Source organism: Ylistrum balloti, unplaced genomic scaffold, assembly GCF_031769215.1.
Source record: "Ylistrum balloti isolate Yb309-2 unplaced genomic scaffold, AGI_CSIRO_Ybal_v1 Utg369904, whole genome shotgun sequence".
In the NCBI taxonomy this organism is placed as follows: Eukaryota; Metazoa; Mollusca; class Bivalvia; order Pectinida; family Pectinidae; genus Ylistrum; species Ylistrum balloti.
In genome coordinates this window covers 39,513-62,705 of record NW_026782030.1, presented here as the reverse complement: position 1 = coordinate 62,705, position 23,193 = coordinate 39,513, and the positions used below count along the sequence as shown (strand labels likewise).

The 23,193-nt window shown below is 34.9% G+C and overlaps 1 protein-coding gene across 1 annotated transcript; it reads right to left on the bottom strand.

Annotated features, from left to right (window-relative positions):
* Positions 1-920: 920 nt before the first annotated feature.
* Positions 921-17,187, bottom strand: LOC132546675 (deleted in malignant brain tumors 1 protein-like). Its single transcript, XM_060210398.1, has 9 exons — positions 17,115-17,187; positions 16,489-16,567; positions 14,768-14,876; positions 14,151-14,260; positions 11,470-11,634; positions 3,710-3,800; positions 1,909-2,033; positions 1,368-1,646; positions 921-1,250 (listed from the first exon to the last, which is right to left on the bottom strand). The coding sequence occupies exons 2-9, from the start codon at positions 16,553-16,555 to the stop codon at positions 973-975; spliced, it is 1,224 nt and encodes a 407-aa protein (XP_060066381.1). The 5' UTR covers positions 16,556-16,567; positions 17,115-17,187; the 3' UTR covers positions 921-972.
* Positions 17,188-23,193: the final 6,006 nt, after the last annotated feature.

Genomic DNA, 23,193 nt, shown 5'->3' with positions numbered 1-23,193 from the left:
GACCCTCACAATGGTTCACCGCGACGCTGCCACGAACCTATTCTTAACAGACAAAAATAACAAAATGTGCACTGGTTGGTACATCATAAACAAAGAATTGATCAGAAAGATTAAATGTCTAGTACCATCCATTTAGCATACAATAACAATGAAAGTAGTCACGCTAATGCCCACAGACTACCGGAATCAGTAAATATTGAGCGATTAATGACGGGGTCAACAGTGACGTCATATAACAATGACTTGTCATATAAGATAATATAAATAGAGAATACATGATCAATGTCTTAAAATATCAGCTGAATTTTGGCGAGAGTGGAGATAGACAAAAAGTGCCAAGCATCTGGCGAGCCATTAAGTCTTACTGTCCCAGGCCAAAATGAATTATTTATTAAGACACTGAACATGTATTCTATTTATCCTGCAACTTTGATTGAAAATCAGACAATCAAAACTTCAGCAGTTATATCGTTCAATCTTTGTTTACCTGTCGTTGACGTTAAGCTGAATTTTGCCTGATGACGTACGCCAAAATAATTGCTCTGCGCTGAAATGAACTTCACCGGATAAGACAGAGATTTTTTCAATTTTCGTAAATAAACTTATTCATTACAGCATATAAAATCATTGATTCCAACAGTTATTCATACTATTAAACGTAATTCTAAAGCAAATTCAGAAAGTAATTCTGTCGAATTCTGTCGAATTAATGCACGTTGTTTTCAGTCACTGCCGAATACAGCAAAATATATGTTGCAGGTGTACCCTGACAATGACAGTGCCAGTTGCAGGATGAATATCATCATACTGTTAAGGTTGTTCCCCAATGACTTCGATCCAAAATCATTTTTAACGATTTCGTTACTTTCTTGAATATATCAAAGGAAATTAAGTTCGAAAATAACATTTATATCATATTAATGACACACTTGTGCATGAAGCACGTCACAATAACGTGTTCAATTAATGACGTCACCAGGCAGTGACGGTGCGTGTTGTCCCTAAGCCCGTCGCCTGCGTCTTATGTCCGTTAGGTAGAGATGGTCGTTTTGTGCTGCCATTTGATCGTCTTGGCCTTGCCTGCATCTCAGGTTGTGGTCTCGGTCTGTACGGCTGAACCGGTGTTATTGTTTTCTCGTGTGGAATGGAAACTTTCTTCACCACAACAACAACAGTCACAATCGTGAATGCTATCAACAGAAGGGAACCAAATACGATTCCAACGAGTAGCTCCATATTCATTTCCAAAACTGAAATAGATATGTTTGATTGATTTTAGAAATTACTTACGAAAGAAAAAGCAAAATAATCGTCAGAAATTAAAAAAGAAAAAGTAGGTTAATAAACATTGCAATATTGTAACTTACGTTGGCCTTTTTCATTGCGTGCAGTTGTGGAGCTGACAGCGGCGATGAAAGCTGTTGTGGTTGTAGGGGTGGTGGTAGTGACAGTCGTTGTGGTAATGGGTGTCGTTGTTGGTATTGAAATAGATCGGAAGCGTAACAGAAAGCCACGTCTGTTGACGGAGCCATCACTTTCGAGTGTTACAGTCGCTGTTGATTCCGTGGAGTTAAGACTGTACGATGTAACTTTGGGGTACTCAGAGCATATCATCCTTATATTGTTATTATCGCATTTGTTAGCGCCTGCAAGAAATACGACATTAACGTATTTATCCCGATAGCTGGTCGGAATTACATACATGCATACATAGTGAATTGTGAACATTGTACACATTTTGAAATACCTATATACGTAAAGTTTTAGCACGTATGATAAAATGGTTGAACTAGTCGCACGAGATTTTAAAGGTAGTTGTATGTTATCTACCGTTAATTTTATATACTGCATACAGATGATTTAGTTATTTAATTTCAGGGAGAGTTAAAATACAGCTGTGTTACCCACCATCGTATATTAAGTATTTGTCATAATCACAGGATGATGGATCGTCGTCCTCCACATCACTAACAATAACGTCTATTTCCAGGTACCCGTCCGGACTGATTAGTGCCCAACGACAATCACTGTTACTGTAAACAGAGCAGACGATTTGTGAGGAATTCTTTAAAATGTTATACTTAAAAATGATATACATATATAACGGATTCAATTCCGGTTCCTGTCTGTCTACACTATGTATAGAGTTTACGTACAGCATATTTCAACATATTAATCTTTCATCAACTTACTGCGCATTATCAGAAGAGGCGACTAATGTGAATACCCAATGCAGAACAAGGGTAATGCGCGCGTATTCTGCTTAACAGCAACGTAACAAACCAACATTGATCTATTCGTGTTCTTCGGATTACTATCACTTCCCTATCCTCACTTTCTCCGCTAGTATCCCTTAACACTCGCCTGCTTTGTATAGCCTTATTCATCGTGATAATTTAGGGACTAGTGCATTTCTCCATCTATTTCTCAACGTTTTTTTTTTCTTTCGATTTCAGTTTAACTTAGACGCCTCCAAGGTTTGAATATTCAGGTTTCACCGACGAAACCGAAATGGACGAAACAGCTGTATGGCGTAATTAAATTAATAATTTGGTTCTTATTGATGAAAAAAAAAGATAAAATCAATTTCATTGTCCAACATAGGCAATGTAGATCTTTGTCGTTGGGTTTGTAACTACATTTAAGTGCATTTGGTAATTTTGCTGCAAGTGTTTCCCGATACATATCAGCAAATACTGTGATATCAAAATTCCGGAATGACACAAACACACTGTAACAAGATACGCTGTTTGGGACATTCACAAAATGACAAATAGTTTTTTCCATCTACCACTTTCCCCTATTTATTTCCATAAATAACATCTAATATGTGAAGCTAAATGTTAAACTGTGTCCACAGGTGTCTTATATTCCCCTGGCAATTTCCTGCCGATTGACTGTATGACAGAGCAAGCCAATATGTTAAAGATGATTAAAACTCTCGGTTACAGCATTTATCCGTCTACAATAGGCAGTGCTATCATATGTACATACATTACCGACACGCCCTGTATTGTTATGCATTTTCAGATCATATTGCATGCTCACATTTGTAAGTACATGTATTTCAGACCTTGGTAGCTGTTACTGTATATGGTAATAATTGTTTGTCTCTCGAACTGATAGGCACGACCACACATATCGGATTTTACTAGATAATACATTACAGACAACATATATTCCATTACATTTGTGTACTGCTTTTTCGCATCTATTTTAATTTATTTAAATATAAATAATTCTATAGAGAACGAAATAGCTGCATTGCGATTATATGTTTGGTAATCATCTGCATATGAAGCAATATATAAACTGGTCCAAAGTTTGGAGCTTCGTTGTCTCATTTACTGGATGGATGTCATGCTTTTACATCTGCGATTTTGTCCAGATATATATAGGTGTTCGTTTTGATATATAATACTGTTAGTTTGAGTGACAAATATGTAAAGGGCGGATACGAGCTACGAGTGGAAAAAGTAGGGTAAACATTCTTTAACCATATATCATTTAGTATTTGTATTTTTCAATTGGTTTACTAGCAAGGGGCGACCCTAGTAAGATCCAAATAGCATGTCCCAAATGCCAGATAATATAAGTGTCACTCAGCCCGCTACTGTCTTCACCATGATGACCCTCAAGCCTGGAGAGTGTTGATAATGTTAAGATACACAGTATTGAGAACAATCGCTGTCTATTCAGAAATATTTACCTAGGGTACTTGTCAGGGAAATTAGGACTGGTCAGCATCTGATATGAGCTCGTGGCTGTGATGGACTGTGTGGCTGTACATCCCGTTCCTGCTGTAACATATATGAAGTCCTAGTGAGATCAGAGCGTCAAGGCTTTTGTCCCGGTACAAGCTATCTGATAATATTAGCACGACAAACACGAACATTGTAACTCATACGTCATACACGCTGAGAAAAGCTTTAGAGGAATTACGATAGATAAAGAATCTAGACCAAATTATGAGTGAGTGTACTGAGGACTATCTGATCACACATCTGAATACTTCGGAAAGTGGCTTTGTAAAGTGTTAATTCTAGTTTGCTTTGGAGGTGTGATTTTTCCAAGCATTCACAATGCTGACAATTTAGGGGCAAAAATCATCCGCCTATATGCATTTTCCTGTTGCTAAGGCAACAAATCATCATCCTACTACGTCAGAACATTCGCTATACTAAAACATTTTCATGATTTTTTTTCTCTTTCTAAACGCAGTGTCTTTAATTTCAATTGACCAACAACTTAACTATGTTGCTACACTGAAGTTAACTACAGTCGGTAACTACCATATTATGTTCCCATGATATTCATCATCCTAAGTATTTCACAATGTTCGCTACACCCGAGAATGAAAGAGCAAGCGACAACCAAATGTGTTCCTGTAAGGTATATAGATAGGGCAATTGTCGTTTTAAAGGGGTTCCAGTTCCTGTACGATATATAGATAGGACAATGGCCGTTTTAAAGGGGTTCCAGTTCCTGTACGATATATAGATAGGACAATGGCCGTTTTAAAGGGGTTCCAGTTCCTGTACGATATATAGATAGGACGATGGACGTTTAACGGGGTTCCAGTTCATGAACGATATATAGATAGGACGATGGACGTTTTAAAGGGGTTCCTGTACAATATAAAGATAGGTCAATGGTCGTTTTAAAGGGGTTCCAGTTCCTGCATAATATATAGATAGGACAATGGCCGTTTTAAAGGGGTTCCTGTACAATATATAGATAGGTCAATGACCGTTTTAAAGGGGTTCCTGTTCCCTATACGATATATAGATAGGACAATGGCCGTTTTAAAGGGGTTCCTGTACAATATATAGATAGGTCAATGGCCGTTTTAAATGGGTTCCTGTTCCCTATACGATATATAGATAGGACAATAGCCGTTTTAAAGGGGTTCCAGTTCCTGTACGATATATAGATAGGGCAATGGCCGTTTTAAAGGGGTCCCTGTTCCCTATACGATATATAGATAGGGCAATGGCCGTTTTAAAGGGGTTCCTGTACAATATATAGATAGGTCAATGACCGTTTTAAAGGGGTTCCTGTTCCCTATACGATATATAGATAGGACAATGGCCGTTTTAAAGGGGTTCCAGTTCCTGTACGATATATAGATAGGACAACGGCCGTTTTAAAGGGGTTCCTGTTCCCTATACGATATATAGATAGGGCAGTGGCCGTTTTAAAGGGGTTCCTGTACAATATATAGATAGGTCAATGACCGTTTTAAAGGGGTTCCTGTTCCCTATACGATATATAGATAGGAAAATGGCCGTTTTAAAGGGGTTCCAGTTCCTGTACGATATATAGATAGGGCAATGACCGTTTTAAAGGGGTTCCTGTTCCCTATACGATATATAGATAGGGCAATGGCCGTTTTAAAGGGGTTCCTGTACAATATATAGATAGGTCAATGACCGTTTTAAAGGGGTTCCTGTTCCCTATACGATATATAGATAGGACAACGGCCGTTTTAAAGGGGTTCCTGTACAATATATAGATAGGACAACGGCCGTTTTAAAGGGGTTCCTGTTCCCTATACGATATATAGATAGGGCAGTGGCCGTTTTAAAGGGGTTCCTGTACAATATATAGATAGGTCAATGACCGTTTTAAAGGGGTTCCTGTTCCCTATACGATATATAGATAGGACAATGGCCGTTTTAAAGGAGTTCCAGTTCCTGTACGATATATAGATAGGGCAATGGCCGTTTTAAAGGGGTTCCTGTACAATATATAGATAGGTCAATGACCGTTTTAAAGGGGTTCCTGTTCCCTATACGATATATAGATAGGACAATGGCCGTTTTAAAGGGGTTCCTGTACAATATATAGATAGGACAACGGCCGTTTTAAAGGGGTTCCTGTTCTCTATACGATATATAGATAGGGCAGTGGCCGTTTTAAAGGGGTTCCTGTATCTGTACGATATATAGATAGGACAACGGCCGTTTTAAAGGGGTTCCAGTTCCTGTACGATATATAGATAGGGCAGTGGCCGTTTTAAAGGGGTTCCTGTTCCCTATACGATATATAGATAGGGTAGTGGCCGTTTTAAAGGGGTTCCTGTATCTGTACAATATATAGATAGGACAACGGCCGTTTTAAAGGGGTTCCTGTTCCCTATACGATATATAGATAGGGCAGTGGCCGTTTTAAAGGGGTTCCTGTATCTGTACGATATATAGATAGGACAACGGCCGTTTTAAAGGGGTTCCAGTTCCTGTACGATATATAGATAGGGCAGTGGCCGTTTTAAAGGGGTTCCTGTTCCCTATACGATATATAGATAGGGCAGTGGCCGTTTTAAAGGGGTTCCTGTATCTGTACGATATATAGATAGGGCAACGGCCGTTTTAAAGGGGTTCCTGTATCTGTACGATATATAGATAGAAAAATGGACGTTTAGAGGGGTTCCTGTACCTGTTCATTAGTTGACAATATTGATGTCACCTTAAAGAAAATGTAAAGGTCACTTACAACATTTCATTTAAGGTTTTTATTGGATTGTGAAATATCATATGACGACGAAAAAAAAATCGCGAGATAACAACACCATTTTGTTATTTTTATATTAGAAATGATTTATGATACATATGAGGCAAGGTCTCGTCTCCCTTGATATGTATTGAGGAAAACACGTCCTTGTTATAGAATAGAATTGATTTTTTTTGTTTGTTTTGTTTGTGAGGAGGTGAGGCAATTAAAATTTTGTATAATATGTAGCTTTTAACATAATTGTCCTGGACTTTTAAGGTACTCTGTATATCAAGTGCGTAACTCTGAATCATACATTTGTTCTGATTTTAGCTTTTAGTTAACATGTATTTGACTCATCCAAACTTCTATTTTATTTTTTAAAATGTTATATATGGATAATCAGTTACTACTAATGTACACGAAAGTGCTGATGACATGAAAAAACCGATATGTCTGTATACTGAGAAATATATCAAAACTTATTTATAAACGTATATTAACCCAGGTTCATTTGTCGTCTCCCATCCTGTCATTTGCACACCGTAGCGACTGACATGGATGATATATGAGATAACGAATTTGATTTCCACCTGCCTCGTTGAAGATGCTTCACTTTAATTAACTCTTTGATATTAAAATCACAACGAGGACCCATATTTAACGCTCCACTTGAATAAATTCATGATGTAATTCACGGTTTTAAATTGAGCTCGGTAAGTGTATTAAACATCTTAAATGAAGCGTTATCTAATCGGGATTAGAATTTTTATTGAGTAACATTCACAAAAATGTGGATGTGATTTTAACATTTCAGCACCAATTTCGACAAGCAATGATTGACTATAAGTGAAATAAAAACTAATACATTGATATCTGTTGTAAAATATTTTATCAAAGTCACCGACATCGTTATTTTGGAGACTGTCGTTATTGTAGAACCCTGGAAACATTTTACATGGCAAGCTTGGATGATGAAACAGAAATCATACCTTATCGGATCATTAAAATTCTGTATACCGAATATCCCGTAACTTAGAGAAAATCCCCTTAATTTGTTCATCAACAAAAAAAAAAAAAAAAAAAAATTATAGGGCTAATTAAAGATTTTAATTTGCTGAATTTTCCTTTAATTTTCTTAATAAAAAATAATTCATTAATTTCCTGTCATGAATGCGCGTCTAAGAAACTTTAATCCGAAAAATGAACATGTTTGATGTAAATTAAGACTTAATGAATTGTATTTGTATTGTATGGCCGGGATTTTTTTTAGCAGTGTATTCGTCAGTATATGTTTATCTGTTTTTGTTTACATGGAGCTAGTGTCTTCTACTATTCGGGGCATCCCTATTTATCCTCGAGTCTGGTACATAACTCATTAGTAACGTTCGTATACAGAAATGTGTCTCGTCCATCAGGTTGCGCTATGTTTCCTGTTGTTGCTGTGTCTAATTTTGTTCCGATTTTTAAATGCATTAATTGCATTTCTTTATCTTTTATTTTGTCGGTATTTTGCTCAATAATTTGATTCAACGATCAATGTATTGAATGAAAATTCATTTGCCATAAGCCTTTCAGTTTTTAAATTATTTAAATTGATGTTTTAAGACCTGATCAGTAAGGGCGGTAACATGTGGAATATTTATTATGAAACAGTTTGGAAACAGGGAATATAAATTATGAGACAGGTCAAAAAGATAGGGAAAATATATCATGACACAGGGCAGTAAGACAGTGAAATTATATCATTAGACAGTGTGGCACCATGGAATATAAATTATGAAACAGGTCAGAAAGATAGGGTATATATCATGACACAGGGCAGTAAGACAGTGAAATTATATCATTAGACAGTGTGGTAACATGGAATATAAATTATGAAACAGGTAAAAAAGATAGGGAAAATATATCATGACACAGGGCAGTAAGACAGTGAAATTATATCATTAGACAGTGTGGTAACATGGAATATAAATTATGAGACAGGTCAGAAAGATAGGGTATATATCATGACACAGGGCAGTAAGACAGTGAAATTATATCATTAGAGAGTGTGGTAACATGGAATATAAATTATGAGACAGGTCAGAAAGATAGGGTATATATCATGACACAGGGCAGTAAGACAGTGAAATTATATCATTAGACAGTGTGGTAACATGGAATATAAATTATGAGACAGGTCAAAAAGATAGGGAAAATATATCATGACACAGGGCAGTAAGACAGTGAAATTATATCATTAGACAGTGTGGTAACATGGAATATAAATTATGAGACAGGTCAGAAAGATAGGGTATATATCATGACACAGGGCAGTAAGACAGTGAAATTATATCATTAGACAGTGTGGTAATATGGGATATAAATTATAAGACAGGTCAGAAAGATAGGGTATATATCATGACACAGGGCAGTAAGACAGTGAAATTATATCATTAGACAGTGTGGTAACATGGAATATAAATTATGAGACAGGTCAAAAAGATAGGGTATATATCATGACACAGGGCAGTAAGACAGTGAAATTATATCATTAGACAGTGTGGTAACATGGAATATAAATTATGAGACAGGTCAAAAAGATAGGGTATATATCATGACACAGGGCAGTAAGACAGTGAAATTATATCATTAGACAGTGTGGTAACATGGAATATAAATTATGAGACAGGTCAGAAAGACAGTGAAATTATATCATTAGACAGTGTGGTAACATGGAATATAAATTATGAGACAGGTCAGAAAGATAGGGTATATATCATGACACAGGGCGGTAGGACAGGATGTTCAACAAGTAACAGTGGTATGATAAGGACAGTAAAGCAGGGTTGAACGATCCTTCCTTCGGTGTAATGATAAATTATATTTAAGAAAAAACATGTATTAAAGTGTCAGTACAGACGTATTGTATACACAACGAATACCTGAATTTCAAATTTACGTATACAAAAAATATTGTTTTTAAGAAATGTAGACAGCATCATGTTTTCATAAACACATACTTAACATCCATGTTATCTGATGTGGGCCTGCACATGTTGCATTAAGACATGTTGTTATCATAGGTTTGAAAAAAAGTTAAAAGCTAATAAGTTACTGAAAGCTATGTTTTTATATTCTTGTTATCGTAGGCAGTATCCATAGTTGGTAATGTTATAAACATTTGTTAGAGTAAAGTTTTCATCTCCTCTAGTAACCGCCTCCAATGGTATACATCTCCTCTGGTATCCGCCTCCTCTTGTATCCACCTCCCCTAGTATTTACCTCCCCTAGCATGTCCCCAATTATCCATCTCACCTTGTATACATCTCCCTTTGTATCTATCTCCCCTAGTATCCATCTCCTCCTAGTATCTATTTTCCTCTAATATCTATCTCTCCGTAGTATTTATCTCAACTAGTATCCATCTCCCCTGGTATCTGTCTCCCCTTGTATCCTTCTCCCCTAATATGTCTCCCCTAATATATGTCTCCCAAAGTATCCATTTCCCCTAGTATATGTCTCCCAAAGTATCGGTCTCCCCTAGTATCCATCTCCCCTAATATGTCTCCCCAAATATATGTCTCCCAAAGTATCCATCTCCCCTAGTATATGTCTCCCAAAGTATCGGTCTCCCCTAGTATCCATCTCCCCTAATATGTCTCCCCAAATATATGTCTCCCAAAGTATCCATCTCCCCTAGTATATGTCTCCCAAAGTATCGGTCTCCCCTAGTATCCATCTCCCCTAATATGTCTCCCCTAATATATATCTCCCAAAGTATCCATATCCCCTAGTATATGTCTCCCAAAGTATCGGTCTCCCCTAGTATCCATCTCCCCTAATATGTCTCCCCTAATATATGTCTCCCAAAGTATCGATCTCCCCTAGTATATGTCTCCCAAAGTATCGGTCTCCCCTAGTATCCATCTCCCCTAATATGTCTCCCCTAGTATCCATCTCCCCTAATATGTCTCCCCTAATATATGTCTCCCCCTAGTATCCATCTCCCCTAGTATATGCCTCCCAAAGTATCGGTCTCCCCTAGTATCCATCTCCCCTAATATATGTCTTCCCCTAGTATCCATCTCCCCTAGTATATGTCTCCCAAAGTATCGGTCTCCCCTAGTATCCATCTCCCCTAATATGTCTCCCCTAGTATATGTCTCTCTTAAGATATATCTTCCAAAGTATCTATCTCCACTGTTATCCATATCTTTACCTCGATAATTGTAAGAGTAATAACACGATAATACCAATTCAAAGACCAGAAATTCGGGGATTACTGCGCCTATTCCTTATTCTAAAACACGTAGCTGACACCAAAAAAGGCCAAGAGGAATGGGATGTCAGAAAGGAGAGGATCAAAACAGTCACCTGGTGTACTTTGAATATGGAGACAAAATAAATATTTACAAATAGTTTAAAAGGCAAAGGAGAAGACAAATGTAAGTAACACATGCCATTGACTCACAATAGGTAAGGTAATATGTATTGACTCACAATAAGTAAAGCAATATTTATTGACTCACAATGAGTAAGGTAATATTTATTGACTCACAATGAGTAAGGTAATCTGTATTGACTCACAATAAGTGAGGTAATATGTATTGACTCACAATGAGGAAGGTAATACGTATTGACTCACAATGAGTAAGGTAATACGTATTGACTCACAATGAGTAAGGTAATACGTATTGACTCACAATGAGGAAGGTAATACGTTTTGACTCATTATGAGTAAGTTAATATGTATTGACTCACAATGAGTAAGGTAATATGTATTGACTCACAATGAGGAAGGTAATACGTATTGACTCACAATGAGGAAGGTAATACGTATTGACTCACAATGAGAAAGGTAATACGTATTGACTCAAAATGAGGAAGGTAATACGTATTGACTCACAATGAGTAAGGTAATACATATTGACTCACAATGAGTAAGGAAATATGTATGACTCACAATTAGTAAGGTTATATGTATTTACTCACAATTGTCTTTAGTAGCTATGACGTCAATTTGAAAGCCCGCCTTCTGGATGGAATTATCAGAGACCATTTCCACGCGTGCGTAACGCTGAGTGGTAGAATATGGTGTTGGAGCGGACGGAGTTCCACAAACACCATTAGCCAATGCCGTGTCTGTGTTGGCGTTACCTAGGAAATAAAGTAAAAGTTAAAAATATTGTTGTCATTTGAATTGGAAGTGACCATGGAAACCTACTTCATAACTGTTAGAACAAGTTCCGTCGGTGAAATACATCTACTTCTGGATTTTTTGTTAGAACTTGTGTGTTTTTTTCCACATGTATTATTATTTCATACCACTCCTTTTATTATCGTTTTTCTACAGATCTGTATATTCATTATTGCCATTTAGAATAGGTATTGTGTGTTAGAAACATGCCGTTTAGAAATGTGATTGAATAAGACTCGAGAAATTGTAACACATTCAAAAAGACCTTGTACATTTCTTTTATGAGAGTTTTTTTAACGGAAAGAACCTAATGATGTCTGTTTTTCCCTTTATGCTGTAATCAATACCTCATCTACAGAGAGCAAAAAAATCACACCTAGACACATAATATTCTCCCGCTTTCAAATATCAATTAACGCGAAAATATCCTGCTTGCAAAAACTGAAACGGCGGATATAAAGTAATTTTTGAATTAGCTCAAAATAGAGGTTATTAGTCCCTGATTACAGAGAATATTCTGTGTACAGGTGTAAAAACATGGTGTAATGTTATTTTAATGTATCATTTTCAACAATTGATTCCAAAGGGATCTTGGCTCCCACCATCGTCTAATCTTTCTTTTCTCTCGTCTCCTCTGTTTTATTTTCCGTGCTATGAACTTTGAAAATTCCCGCGTTTAGTTGCCGAATCCAAGATGGTAATCAATCAACCATTTTGTTTTTATTCATTTTTCTTCATTTCAGATCTCGAAAAAATAGAGATAACAATTTTTCTGTCGAAATCCAAGATAGTCGCCTGTTGGTCATTTTACTTTTCAGATAATTAAAAACTTGTACACAACTATGGTCCAAGGGGAGCCTTTATATAAATTTGAAAACAGGTTTATCTCAAGCTTCTCACGAAAGAGAGGAACACACATCCATTGCCTAAATCGAAGATGGCCGCCTGTATGTCATTTTGTTTCCCCTAGAACTCCCTATATCAACATGGCACTTATAACAGAAAGGGGAGCGCTCATGTGAAATTTGAAAAATATCTAGCCTGTACTTTGAATGAACTAAGGTTGACAAATACTGAAATCCAAGATAACCAGCTGGCAGTCATTTTGTTCTTCTGATCGGCACCAAAATCTAACGAATGCAACAAGTGACAATGTTGATATGAAATATGAGGAAGATCCATCCCATACATCTTTGATTAGAAATAGGTCTGACAAACTTTCATTTCTTGTGATCGTAACCACTAGAGTATCGAGGATGAGTGCCGAGTAGAACAGCTACATACTAATAATAACCAGCTGGTCACCGTAGGATTTTTGGATACTTGCTCAGCAATTAAGAAGACAGAAAATTCAACAATTTTCATACAAAAAACATCGAAGAATTTTATATCACGATACTTAAATACGTTAACTTATTAAAGAGCTTTTACGTAATAAAAATACATGTGAATGACAGATATAACATCGCATGTTTACGGAGTTCTTAATGTCACAGCTAATGCACTGTTTTGATATTTATCTATGCAATGTATCATGAACATTGATTTGCTATACGATACAAAATAATGAAATTGTATACTGTCTTGTCCTCATTTATATCTAGTAAAGTTGCCATCTTGTTTGTACGTCCTGATGTTCACGCTTTGGGGTCTGTTTTCTAGCAGAAACATACCGGACTGAATAGAAAGTGAATACTCTTTGATTAACGGTCAGTGTTGAAGCAGTGTAACAACTAATTCGCCTGATGTTAGTATAATATGACCGGGTAAGATGTACTGCTGGGCTTTTCGCCAGTAAAGTTCAGTATGCTATCACTATTAATTCAGCTATCACACTGAGGCTTACAAAAAACGCAGCCTCTCACTAACACATGCACTCTTCATATGAACTCGCCTCGCATTCATAGCAGTAAATGACTATATTGTTGATAGGACGTAAAATTATATAGCTCATAAACTAATATCTTTGAGTGAGCACGCTAAGGCACGTTGCATATTAATACGTGTGGATATGAGAGGTAGCGCTTTCCAATCATGCTTATTTTTTTCTATATTTTCTATATAAGATCAATGGTCATTGATTATGAGGAAATTATTAGTTTCGTTTCACAATTATTAGCATTGTATTCCTAGCCTTGACCAACAGCATGAGAGCTGACACTAAAACGAGTTAAGAGTACATACTCATCTAATGATAATAAGGCGTTAACACGGTTAACGCTGTAAACAACACAAATTGACATGTATAGGATAATGTCACATTGTATGACATTGCAAAACACTGTCACACATTTTGTTAAATGATTATTATCGACCAGCGAACATTCATAAAGGTTGATTAAAGAAAGTTGAACGTTTAAAAAATAACAATATTCTAATTTCTTTCTAGCACGCCATGTAAACTGAGTGTCGCCATTTTCCTATGTACAGCAGAACGGGAAAACTGTAGTTGGGAACAATGATAAATTGCCCTTACCATCGTAAATATATATCTTATCGCCTGGACATGATGTGTCGTAAGTCATAAACATCAGTAATTGCAGGTCAGCCGCTCCAGCGTCTATTAGCCAGAAACAGTCCATGTTTCTAAAAATCAACATTTTTTTTAGAATATATGAACTGTGACGTACTTTCGTCAATAAATAATATACAAGGAAAAACGAAACGCTACCAGGTGAAATTTGAACAACTGAAAGTCATGAAATGATATCAATTAGTTAATGTTAAAATGAAATTGCAAATAAGGCGATCATTAACGTAATTCATATAATTTTAGTAAGAGATAAAAAAAATCAAATAATGAATATAAAAAATAAATAAAGGAAACGAGAACACAATTATACATACGAACTGGAGAAAAATCTCAATGGACAATTACTACTAATCAAAAAACCTTGTTAAAGAGACATATCCATTAATCCTTTAAACATCACTATGAAGATGTTAGAAAATTTGCCCTTGTAATACAAATGCATATCTGCAACGACTTTTATTCACATTAAATGACATTCCTTGGGGGAAAATATCACCCATAAATAGATATCGGGAAAATTGTAGTGATATGTTTAGGTAATGACGATAACGATGACTTACGCGCTGTATGTTCCTGTGCCGCCATTGTAGCCAGGCGATGAAAATACAGTGAGGTCTAATGTCGAAGGCAACACATTGGGATCCGTAACACTGCAGGTTTGAGATGACACTGAAAGAACCAATTAGATCACATGGAAATTGACAATATAGATAAAAAAACATAAAATTTTATAAATATTACAACCATTGCGAATGGGGAATGCTTTATCACTGGGCCACACGGCCGCCCGATATAAATAGATGTTTTATTCAAGAATATTTTCAAAATTTTACTGACAACAGGGATTGGGCAACAGACATAGCCTATGGAAGCTCTTTCCTTGGTATTATAAACAAATAAATAAACATATTAGTAAGAAGATGAATGAATACGGTGATAAATACTTAATACTATCAATCCATGATTTGGACAAGATTAACCTGGACATCCAACTTGAATGGAATGCAGCACAGGCAATTATATATTTAAGAACATTGTTTAGGAAAAAAATACAGTTAAATGTGACAAGAAAGGAATTATTGATCACAGGAATGTTGATATCTTTTGAATGGTTCATTAAAAAATACCTTCACCGAAAAAGAGAGGTTAATTGAAATATTTGAATTGAAAGAATTGGACAATGCTGTTGAATCCTGGTTAATGTAGCATGGTGACGTAATATCAAAACTGATACCATAAAGGCCATAAGGCGTATATTGACAAAATGAACCTAAAAAGAGTCATTATCAATGTAAAAATTGATAAAACAAATGTTACTGCTGCTTGTGCGTTTAAAATTTGTAAATAATTAATGAAACATCTGTGAATTTACACCAAAATTAATTCTGTATATTTTTCTATATTTTACATAAATAATTTATCTGCTCTTTGGACTTTAAATTTACTCCGGTCATACCCAGAATTAAATACGATTTTATTTCACCCATCGGATAAAACATGTTTATTATGAATATAAAAAAAACCGGTCCAAAGAGGAAACGAACGGAAACATGAAAACAACGTCAATAGGCACATTAAATCATTGCTATTCATTACGTGGAAAAAAGGTTAACGAAGAGTCTAGTTTGTAGAAATTTTATACGTCCTGAAATTTGATCAGTCAATATGTATCAGCAACGTGCTATCATTTTGTTTCATTAAGTTGCAGATATATGCACACAGCCTTCTAATGACCTAGTAACGACATACAAACCCTACCATTAGCATTGAATAGACATAAAATAGAGTTGACGTTTCTGTCAAAGCTAATTGAGTAAAGTTGATAAAAACTACACGAGAATCACAACAATGTTACATATCTGGTGTCGAATTTGGCTTATTTGTGAAGTAACATGACCCCGTGTCAGAGGAGAATATACACAGTAACAAAGCTCTGATGTATGGCCTGCATCGAGCCTAAGACTATGCAGATATTTATGGGTCTTATTTTTCGATTCTATAATGTATTATGAATGCTGTAATCCAATACAGCACTCCAAAATATTGCGCGCACTGCTATTTTGTGCTACTAATTAATTTTCAATGAAGTATTTTTCATTCACTACTTTTGTGTCCTTTTTTTCAATATTTGAAAAAAAAACGGAATTATCAGCATTAAAATATATATCTGATCAAATTTGTATTGTATAAATTATTCTTGAACATAAATGCTCTAAGCGCTTTTCATCGTTTAGCAATTTAAATACAATGTTTGGAGATAATAAATATGAATTTGACTTACCAAATGTGATTAAACTGCTGGCAATCACGGCAAATATGTGTGCCCTATAGTCGGCAAAGGTTGGCATGATTTGGTAAATCTGTAATAAAGAAAAAAAATGGATGATTTCTTTCTTTAAAAAAATATCTTGTTGGAGGAATATTAGTAATGATAAAAATGGGATGATATATTTAATGTTCAATGATTAGGTATTAAATTATAGTTCATATCGATGCGACTGTAAAATAAAGAAAATTGATAACCGGCCTTTGTAATCAATTTTATTAATAACATTTCGCAGTTTTTAAGTACTTATTACAAAAAAAAAGGTTTCACAATTAAAACGATGTGTATTATTCTACGATGCTGATATATTTGTTTTAAATGAATAAAATGGTTATGCTTTTGATTAAGACTATGAATAAAACATTTCCTAGTTCCAAAACATAAATTGCATGCAAGAACTTAGAGAGAATCATTTAAACAAGATAGCCCTTTATCTTAAAGCTTTCTATATTTCTCATTCGGACTTAACAAATTTACTTACAAATGGATGTTTGTAAACCAAATCTGTACATTCAGTTTTATCAGTCCTAAAAGGCATGAGACGTTGAAGTGATCATTTCCCAAAAATGATTACAACGTACCTGTGTATACTATATAATCCTAACAGCAGCAGGTCAGTGTGTAAACATGTACCTGTGTCGACAGGTGTGATATACGTGTACACGGTGATTTCCTTTTAAATGAGTCCCTGATCATACACTCTGCACATTAAAGGGCTACCCAGAGCCTGACGCCTCGATAAACACACTAGTCACTATATACACATCGACAGCGTAATCGCCTCACAAAACTTATCACTTGTTTCACATATGCTTTAATTGTCCGCCGGTATTCTGACACCGTGGTTTCAAACATTTACCCTCAATCAGAGGCCTCAAAATCACCCAATTTGTCCATAAGTGTGCATTGTATTCAGAACATATATTATTTAAATTTGTATAGCAATCCTTAGTCCGCGATTTTGTGGTTCAAATGTAAGCAGATCGGTCCAGATGGGGTCAACAATTTTCACTGGCTGGTTTAGTTGGGGCAGGAAACTGGGTTATAGGTAGGGGATCCATCATCTTCTCAAAACACCCATTCACGATTGTACTAAATGACTTGAATTTACTTAAGTTATAAATATGAATGAAACAACAGTCCCCGTGGGGAGAAATCTAAGGTGGTCTGGGTTTAAGTTTATCTAACAAAAATCTACAGGGGACACTTACTGCATTGTTAGTCTTTTGCACACAACAGGACCTATCTTGAAACTATTTAGGCCAATAGGAAACAGATTTCTTAAAGTTAATTTCCAGACGGCTTTATTTTAAAATGTGAAAGAATGAATATCGATTCAGTTTACAATAGACACATTAAAAAAACATGACAGACGGAAGCGGATTTTTCGCACTGATAGCATCTATACCTAAATCTTAATTGTCTTTCTTTCTAAATACAATAGGTGGCACTCTAGCAGTCTTTCCGGTTTTATTGGTCTGTGCATTTTCAGAGACATAATATAAACGGCTGCACGGACATATACTTAAATCACTATCCCTACTGATGATTAGTGTTAAGCAGTGTATTACAAGTACCTTAATACGGTTAAATTGGCTCTTTAAGTGATGAGTTTTAGATAAGGGAACACCCACAAAATGACGGGATTGGTCGGTAAGAGACATACAATATACGCTATACAGCACTTCGTTGACACTAACAATACATATCTTAGCATTTCAACATTTTTAGACCTAGATGACACGTTACAGACACAACAAAAGATAAAATTATGGACTGCTTTGCTTCATTCAGCCTGTGAAGTGTGTTTTTCAATGTGTTTGGGAACGAAATTGTTTTTTTTTCTCTTTTACAATGAACAGTTCTCGCTAGAAGATGTAAACAGAAAGCCACTTTTTTCCATCTGTGACACATAGTTTTTGTCGTAATATTTTAAACAAAATGCCACATAAAAATTATAATGTCAAAAGTATTCTGATATGTGGGTATTTACGAAAAATGTTTTGCACATGCGAAAACACTAGGATAAACGCTACTTGTATTTAATATATTAACACTTAACATCTTCTCTACAATATATTGCCTATTGACACGTATACTGGTAAGTACACTCCCATTACCGACGTCTCGGGATATATATTTTCAATTACCGTGGGAAATGCACTTTTATCATGTCATATTTACAAACTAAATGAGTCCTAAAATAGTTACTGATATATAGAGGTAACATCGCATAGTTAGGGAAAGACAATATATAATTATCGGTTTTTGACACATGCCTTCAATTATCCATAATTGGCCGTATCAGTTTGAAAAATATGTCAGCTCAGTCTGCAGAGAGTTGGCCAAGGTAACCGCAAGTGTGGTGATTTGAGTTTCTCAGGAAACGGAGAGAATGACAGGACTGTACTGACGTGGTTGTATTTTTGGGCAAGATACTTTACTCTAATTCCTTTGATCGCATGTGAGGGGCCTCCTGCATGTTGTTCAGTAAGGTATCAACTGGCTGCTCACGATATACCCAACAAACAAAATACATTTACTTGTAGTGGTTTTCTGCATCGTGAATCACCAGGTACTATAGATACGTCATATTCTTGATATCAATATGAAAGATTTAGTGAAAAAACAAAGTATCGAATCCATAACAAGTGAAATCTTGATTTTTTTTTTTTGTTTTTTGGTTTTTTTTTTTTTTTTTTGTGGACATTGCTGAGATTTAACTTTTTTCTTTTTTTAAAGAACATAATTGATACATATAATACATTTTTATAATGTTATACTTACAATCACCCAAACAGTCTAAAATAGGTTCATGCTGTTAAAAACTTGTAGAAATATACGGCTTTAAAAAGATAACCTCATCAGAAAGTGTTCGAATTTTTCAAAAAAGACCCAATCTTCCGAAACATGTGGGCCAAGCAAATTATACCATTGAACAAGGAGTAAGTGGATACCGTTAAGGCAATCCGTAGAACATTTGTGGTTACACGATGTTAAACAATTTGTTAAACGAGTGACATTTATTACCACAAAACCAACCAAGTAAATAGCAAAACAGGCAACACTATCAAATGGGATCAAATTTCCTATAAATGTGCCATTCGTCGTGTACAACGTACTACTTTGTCAGATACAGTGTGCGTTTATTTTACCGAAGAAACCATTCTTACTCTGACAAATACACATGCATGTATATCAACACAAGTCAGTATAGTATCGGTTATAGCCAATATTGGGTAATGTTAGCAGTCTGATGTAAAGAGCTGTTTTAACGTAGTGTTAATTTCAATTTCAAAGTAAACAGATTAATGCTGTTGTTTGGTCAGTTTTTAACTCATCAGTAATACTAGGCTTCCGTAACAGGTGAAAATAAAAATGGCGAGTAAGGAAAATGAATATTGGTGCATACAGACCATAATTCAATATAACAACATTTAATCGAATACTTTCACGGAGATAAAACATAGATTACATTAAAACATTATATGGACACTGAATAACTATGGACTTGTTTGTTTGATTGTTTCATTGTGCATTTCAGCGGTGAATGCATTTTGTGTTCTTAAAGAAGGGGGATGGTTCTTAGTAGTAGTTATCAACATACAAATCCTTATATGTATGTACTTTTCGTGTTGTTCATAATAAAGCTGGCCACTAGGATTGCTGTTACACTTTTCAAACTACATGATAATGATAAAAATGAAACTAGATTTACGAAACCCGATTAATTAATTTAATATCTAACTTTACGTACCAACATCTAAATACAATATTTAATTCCAACCTCCTAGAGAGGAAAATGTATCAAATTTATCATAATCTTTCATTTGTGATTGATATCATAGCATATAAAACCGCTCAGCTACCAAGGGGAAGTCCTATTACATTATTACAGGGGATACAGCTTGTTTCAACTCGTGTGTTATACAGAACGGTCAGATTATTATCTTGCGTTCAAGATACACCAATAGGACTTCTTGTTTCAAACAGGTAAACTAGAGTGTTTATATTTATTACACTCTACTTTACCATTTTGCTTCTATAGTCACAAATTTTAGTCATCGAATTTCTTTAACAAATTGATAAACACAATTCTGGCCTGACCACATAAAATGTATTGAAGTTCCTTTTAGATAGAAGTCGAGAATTAAATGGGATTCTTTGATCTTTTTAAATGGGTAGAAATCTGTGGTCAATGCTTGTACATAAATGAGGCGGTTCGATGATTAAAGATATATGAAAATCAATAAAGGCAGAAAGAGAGGAGGAAAGAAGAAGAAAGAAGTGAATTTCAACAATTAAAACAATAAATAAGAAACTAATAATTTTAAGTCGGGCAAAAACAATCACCTTTATGATCAATTTGGGTACTGCAAAGGTATTGCTGGCGATTACAAAAAATCGAGATGTACATTTATTTCAGTGTGAACTCGTATCTTTTTCATCAATATTCATTACTTGTCTAAATACCGATTGATTGTCATATTTAAAAAAAACAATACCTACACTAACGTATTTTTTTATTTTCGAGTAGATGTTGCTAATCAGCCAAATTAGGCATAAAAGTAATTATCTATTGGGCGAAAATGTTTATGTACAGAAAGTTGGAGTAATCACATCATACAGCTGATAAAACCGAAGTACCAAAGTAATTGTATGGTAAACATTGATATAATTTTATTTGTTGATAACAGTAACATAAAATGAATTAACGACTAGTCTAAAAATAATCGCTACCGAATCAAATTTACGACACTAGACATCGAAGAAGTAAATTTGACACCATGGCAAGCAACACTTATTTATCTTACCAAAAACATTTTCTACCTAAATGATTCGTAAAAATTCTCCCTTAGATGAAATAATTTACTTTCCCATTTCACAAAAGAGTCTTTATACAGTATATGTTAAATATTATAACGACTGAAAAAGGTCTTTCTATTTATACCGACAGTTCTCCTCAAAGAGTTACAGAATGAATGAATCTATTAAGAGCTGTTCGCAGCGTGTGTCGGCTTTCATTGAGGAGGACTTAAGTGATTCAATCTGTCTGACATTTGTTTGAAATAAATTGAATATAATTTTCCATATTATTTATGATAGTTATTTTTGGAAATGTATGGAGACCTCAGGGAGTGCGCTTATCTTTGAGTTTAAAAAGGATCATACTAAATGATTTTGATTTTTGATATTCAAATTTATTTTAAATCAGACAACTCGAAAATAGTTATTTTTTATCACTCTCTCAATAGATTACCTTTATTTGACGAAACATCGCATTACTTGCTCTATTTATCTCAGATAAGCTCCATCTCCAGAAAAACGGACAAGCTTAATTGACTTAGATTCATCAATAAAACATTGCCCCCAGTGATATTTAAAATGTTTTCCAACGAAAATGATCACTGTTTTTGATGAGATAATGTGTAAATACGAATACACAATAAAAACAAACTTAATTAAAGACCTTTTTTTAGAAATAAGTAAAGAAAATTGTCAAACAGTCACCAAATTTGTCTGTTATTACATTTGTATGTATTTATATGCAAAAGTATTGAAGTATTATTTTTACCATTATCGCCCCCACGTATATGGATTTTAGATCAACTATGTAATTTTGTTGAAATATTGCCCAGCATTAGCCGTTTTGCTTAAGGTCATGTCCATTAAAATTATTGAACATCTAACGAATACCGTATTTTGACAAAGATGATTTCCAAACCTGTAACTATATATATATATAATATATACATTCTCCATCAAATGTAGTCTTGAGCATACAGATAGTATCCCAATCATCAATATACAGCTTTTAAGTTAAATTGTGGCAAATTGTTTGGAAAAAAATAACGAAAAAACTTCCAAATTCCTGCATAACTTCAAAGTCGAATGTTGACCTAAAATACATTTGAGTTTGCATATCTGTGTATTCTACACATCGAATACATGTATATGATGGATAACTGTTGTCTTCCTAGTTTTATTTTTGTTGAAAATATGCTAACGTCCTAGTAACATTACAGTGTACAATTTGTTACCAGGATTCACCAATAATATAGTAACTGTAGTCGTCAAGCCCGACAACCAGAGGTAAGGGTGTTGGGCTGTGATCATCATTACGAGTATGGACGCTACAGGGACACGATGTACCGGTTGTCGACGTCCATTGTTTTCAGTGATTAATGGAACAATATCACGTCGGTTTTAAAGCCTCGTACCGCTACCACATATCACCAAAACGACCAATAGCTGTTACCAATTAAGTATATTATACAGTTTGAAACAATTATATTATTGTAGTACTAATGTATTATACTGTATGAGATTCATCATCATCATCATCATTAAATGAAATAGCGTAGCGTTTACGCACATACTAAAACTTTCAGTAGAAAGTTACTGCATGTGTCGTAATACAAAAGATATTAAAACAACACATTAAATTTACAAAACAGTAATGACACTTAGGAAGGTTTGACTAGAAGAAAACGTTACAGTGAGACTACCGAAAAAATAAAAAAAAAATAATAAATAAATAAGACCAGATGTTCCAGAAGAGTAAGCACCTTCTACTCCACCGACGACACCCGCCATGTAAATCTTGGTCAATCCAAGAAAACTATATCTCGTTCCCGAATAGATATAAGGCAAACAACG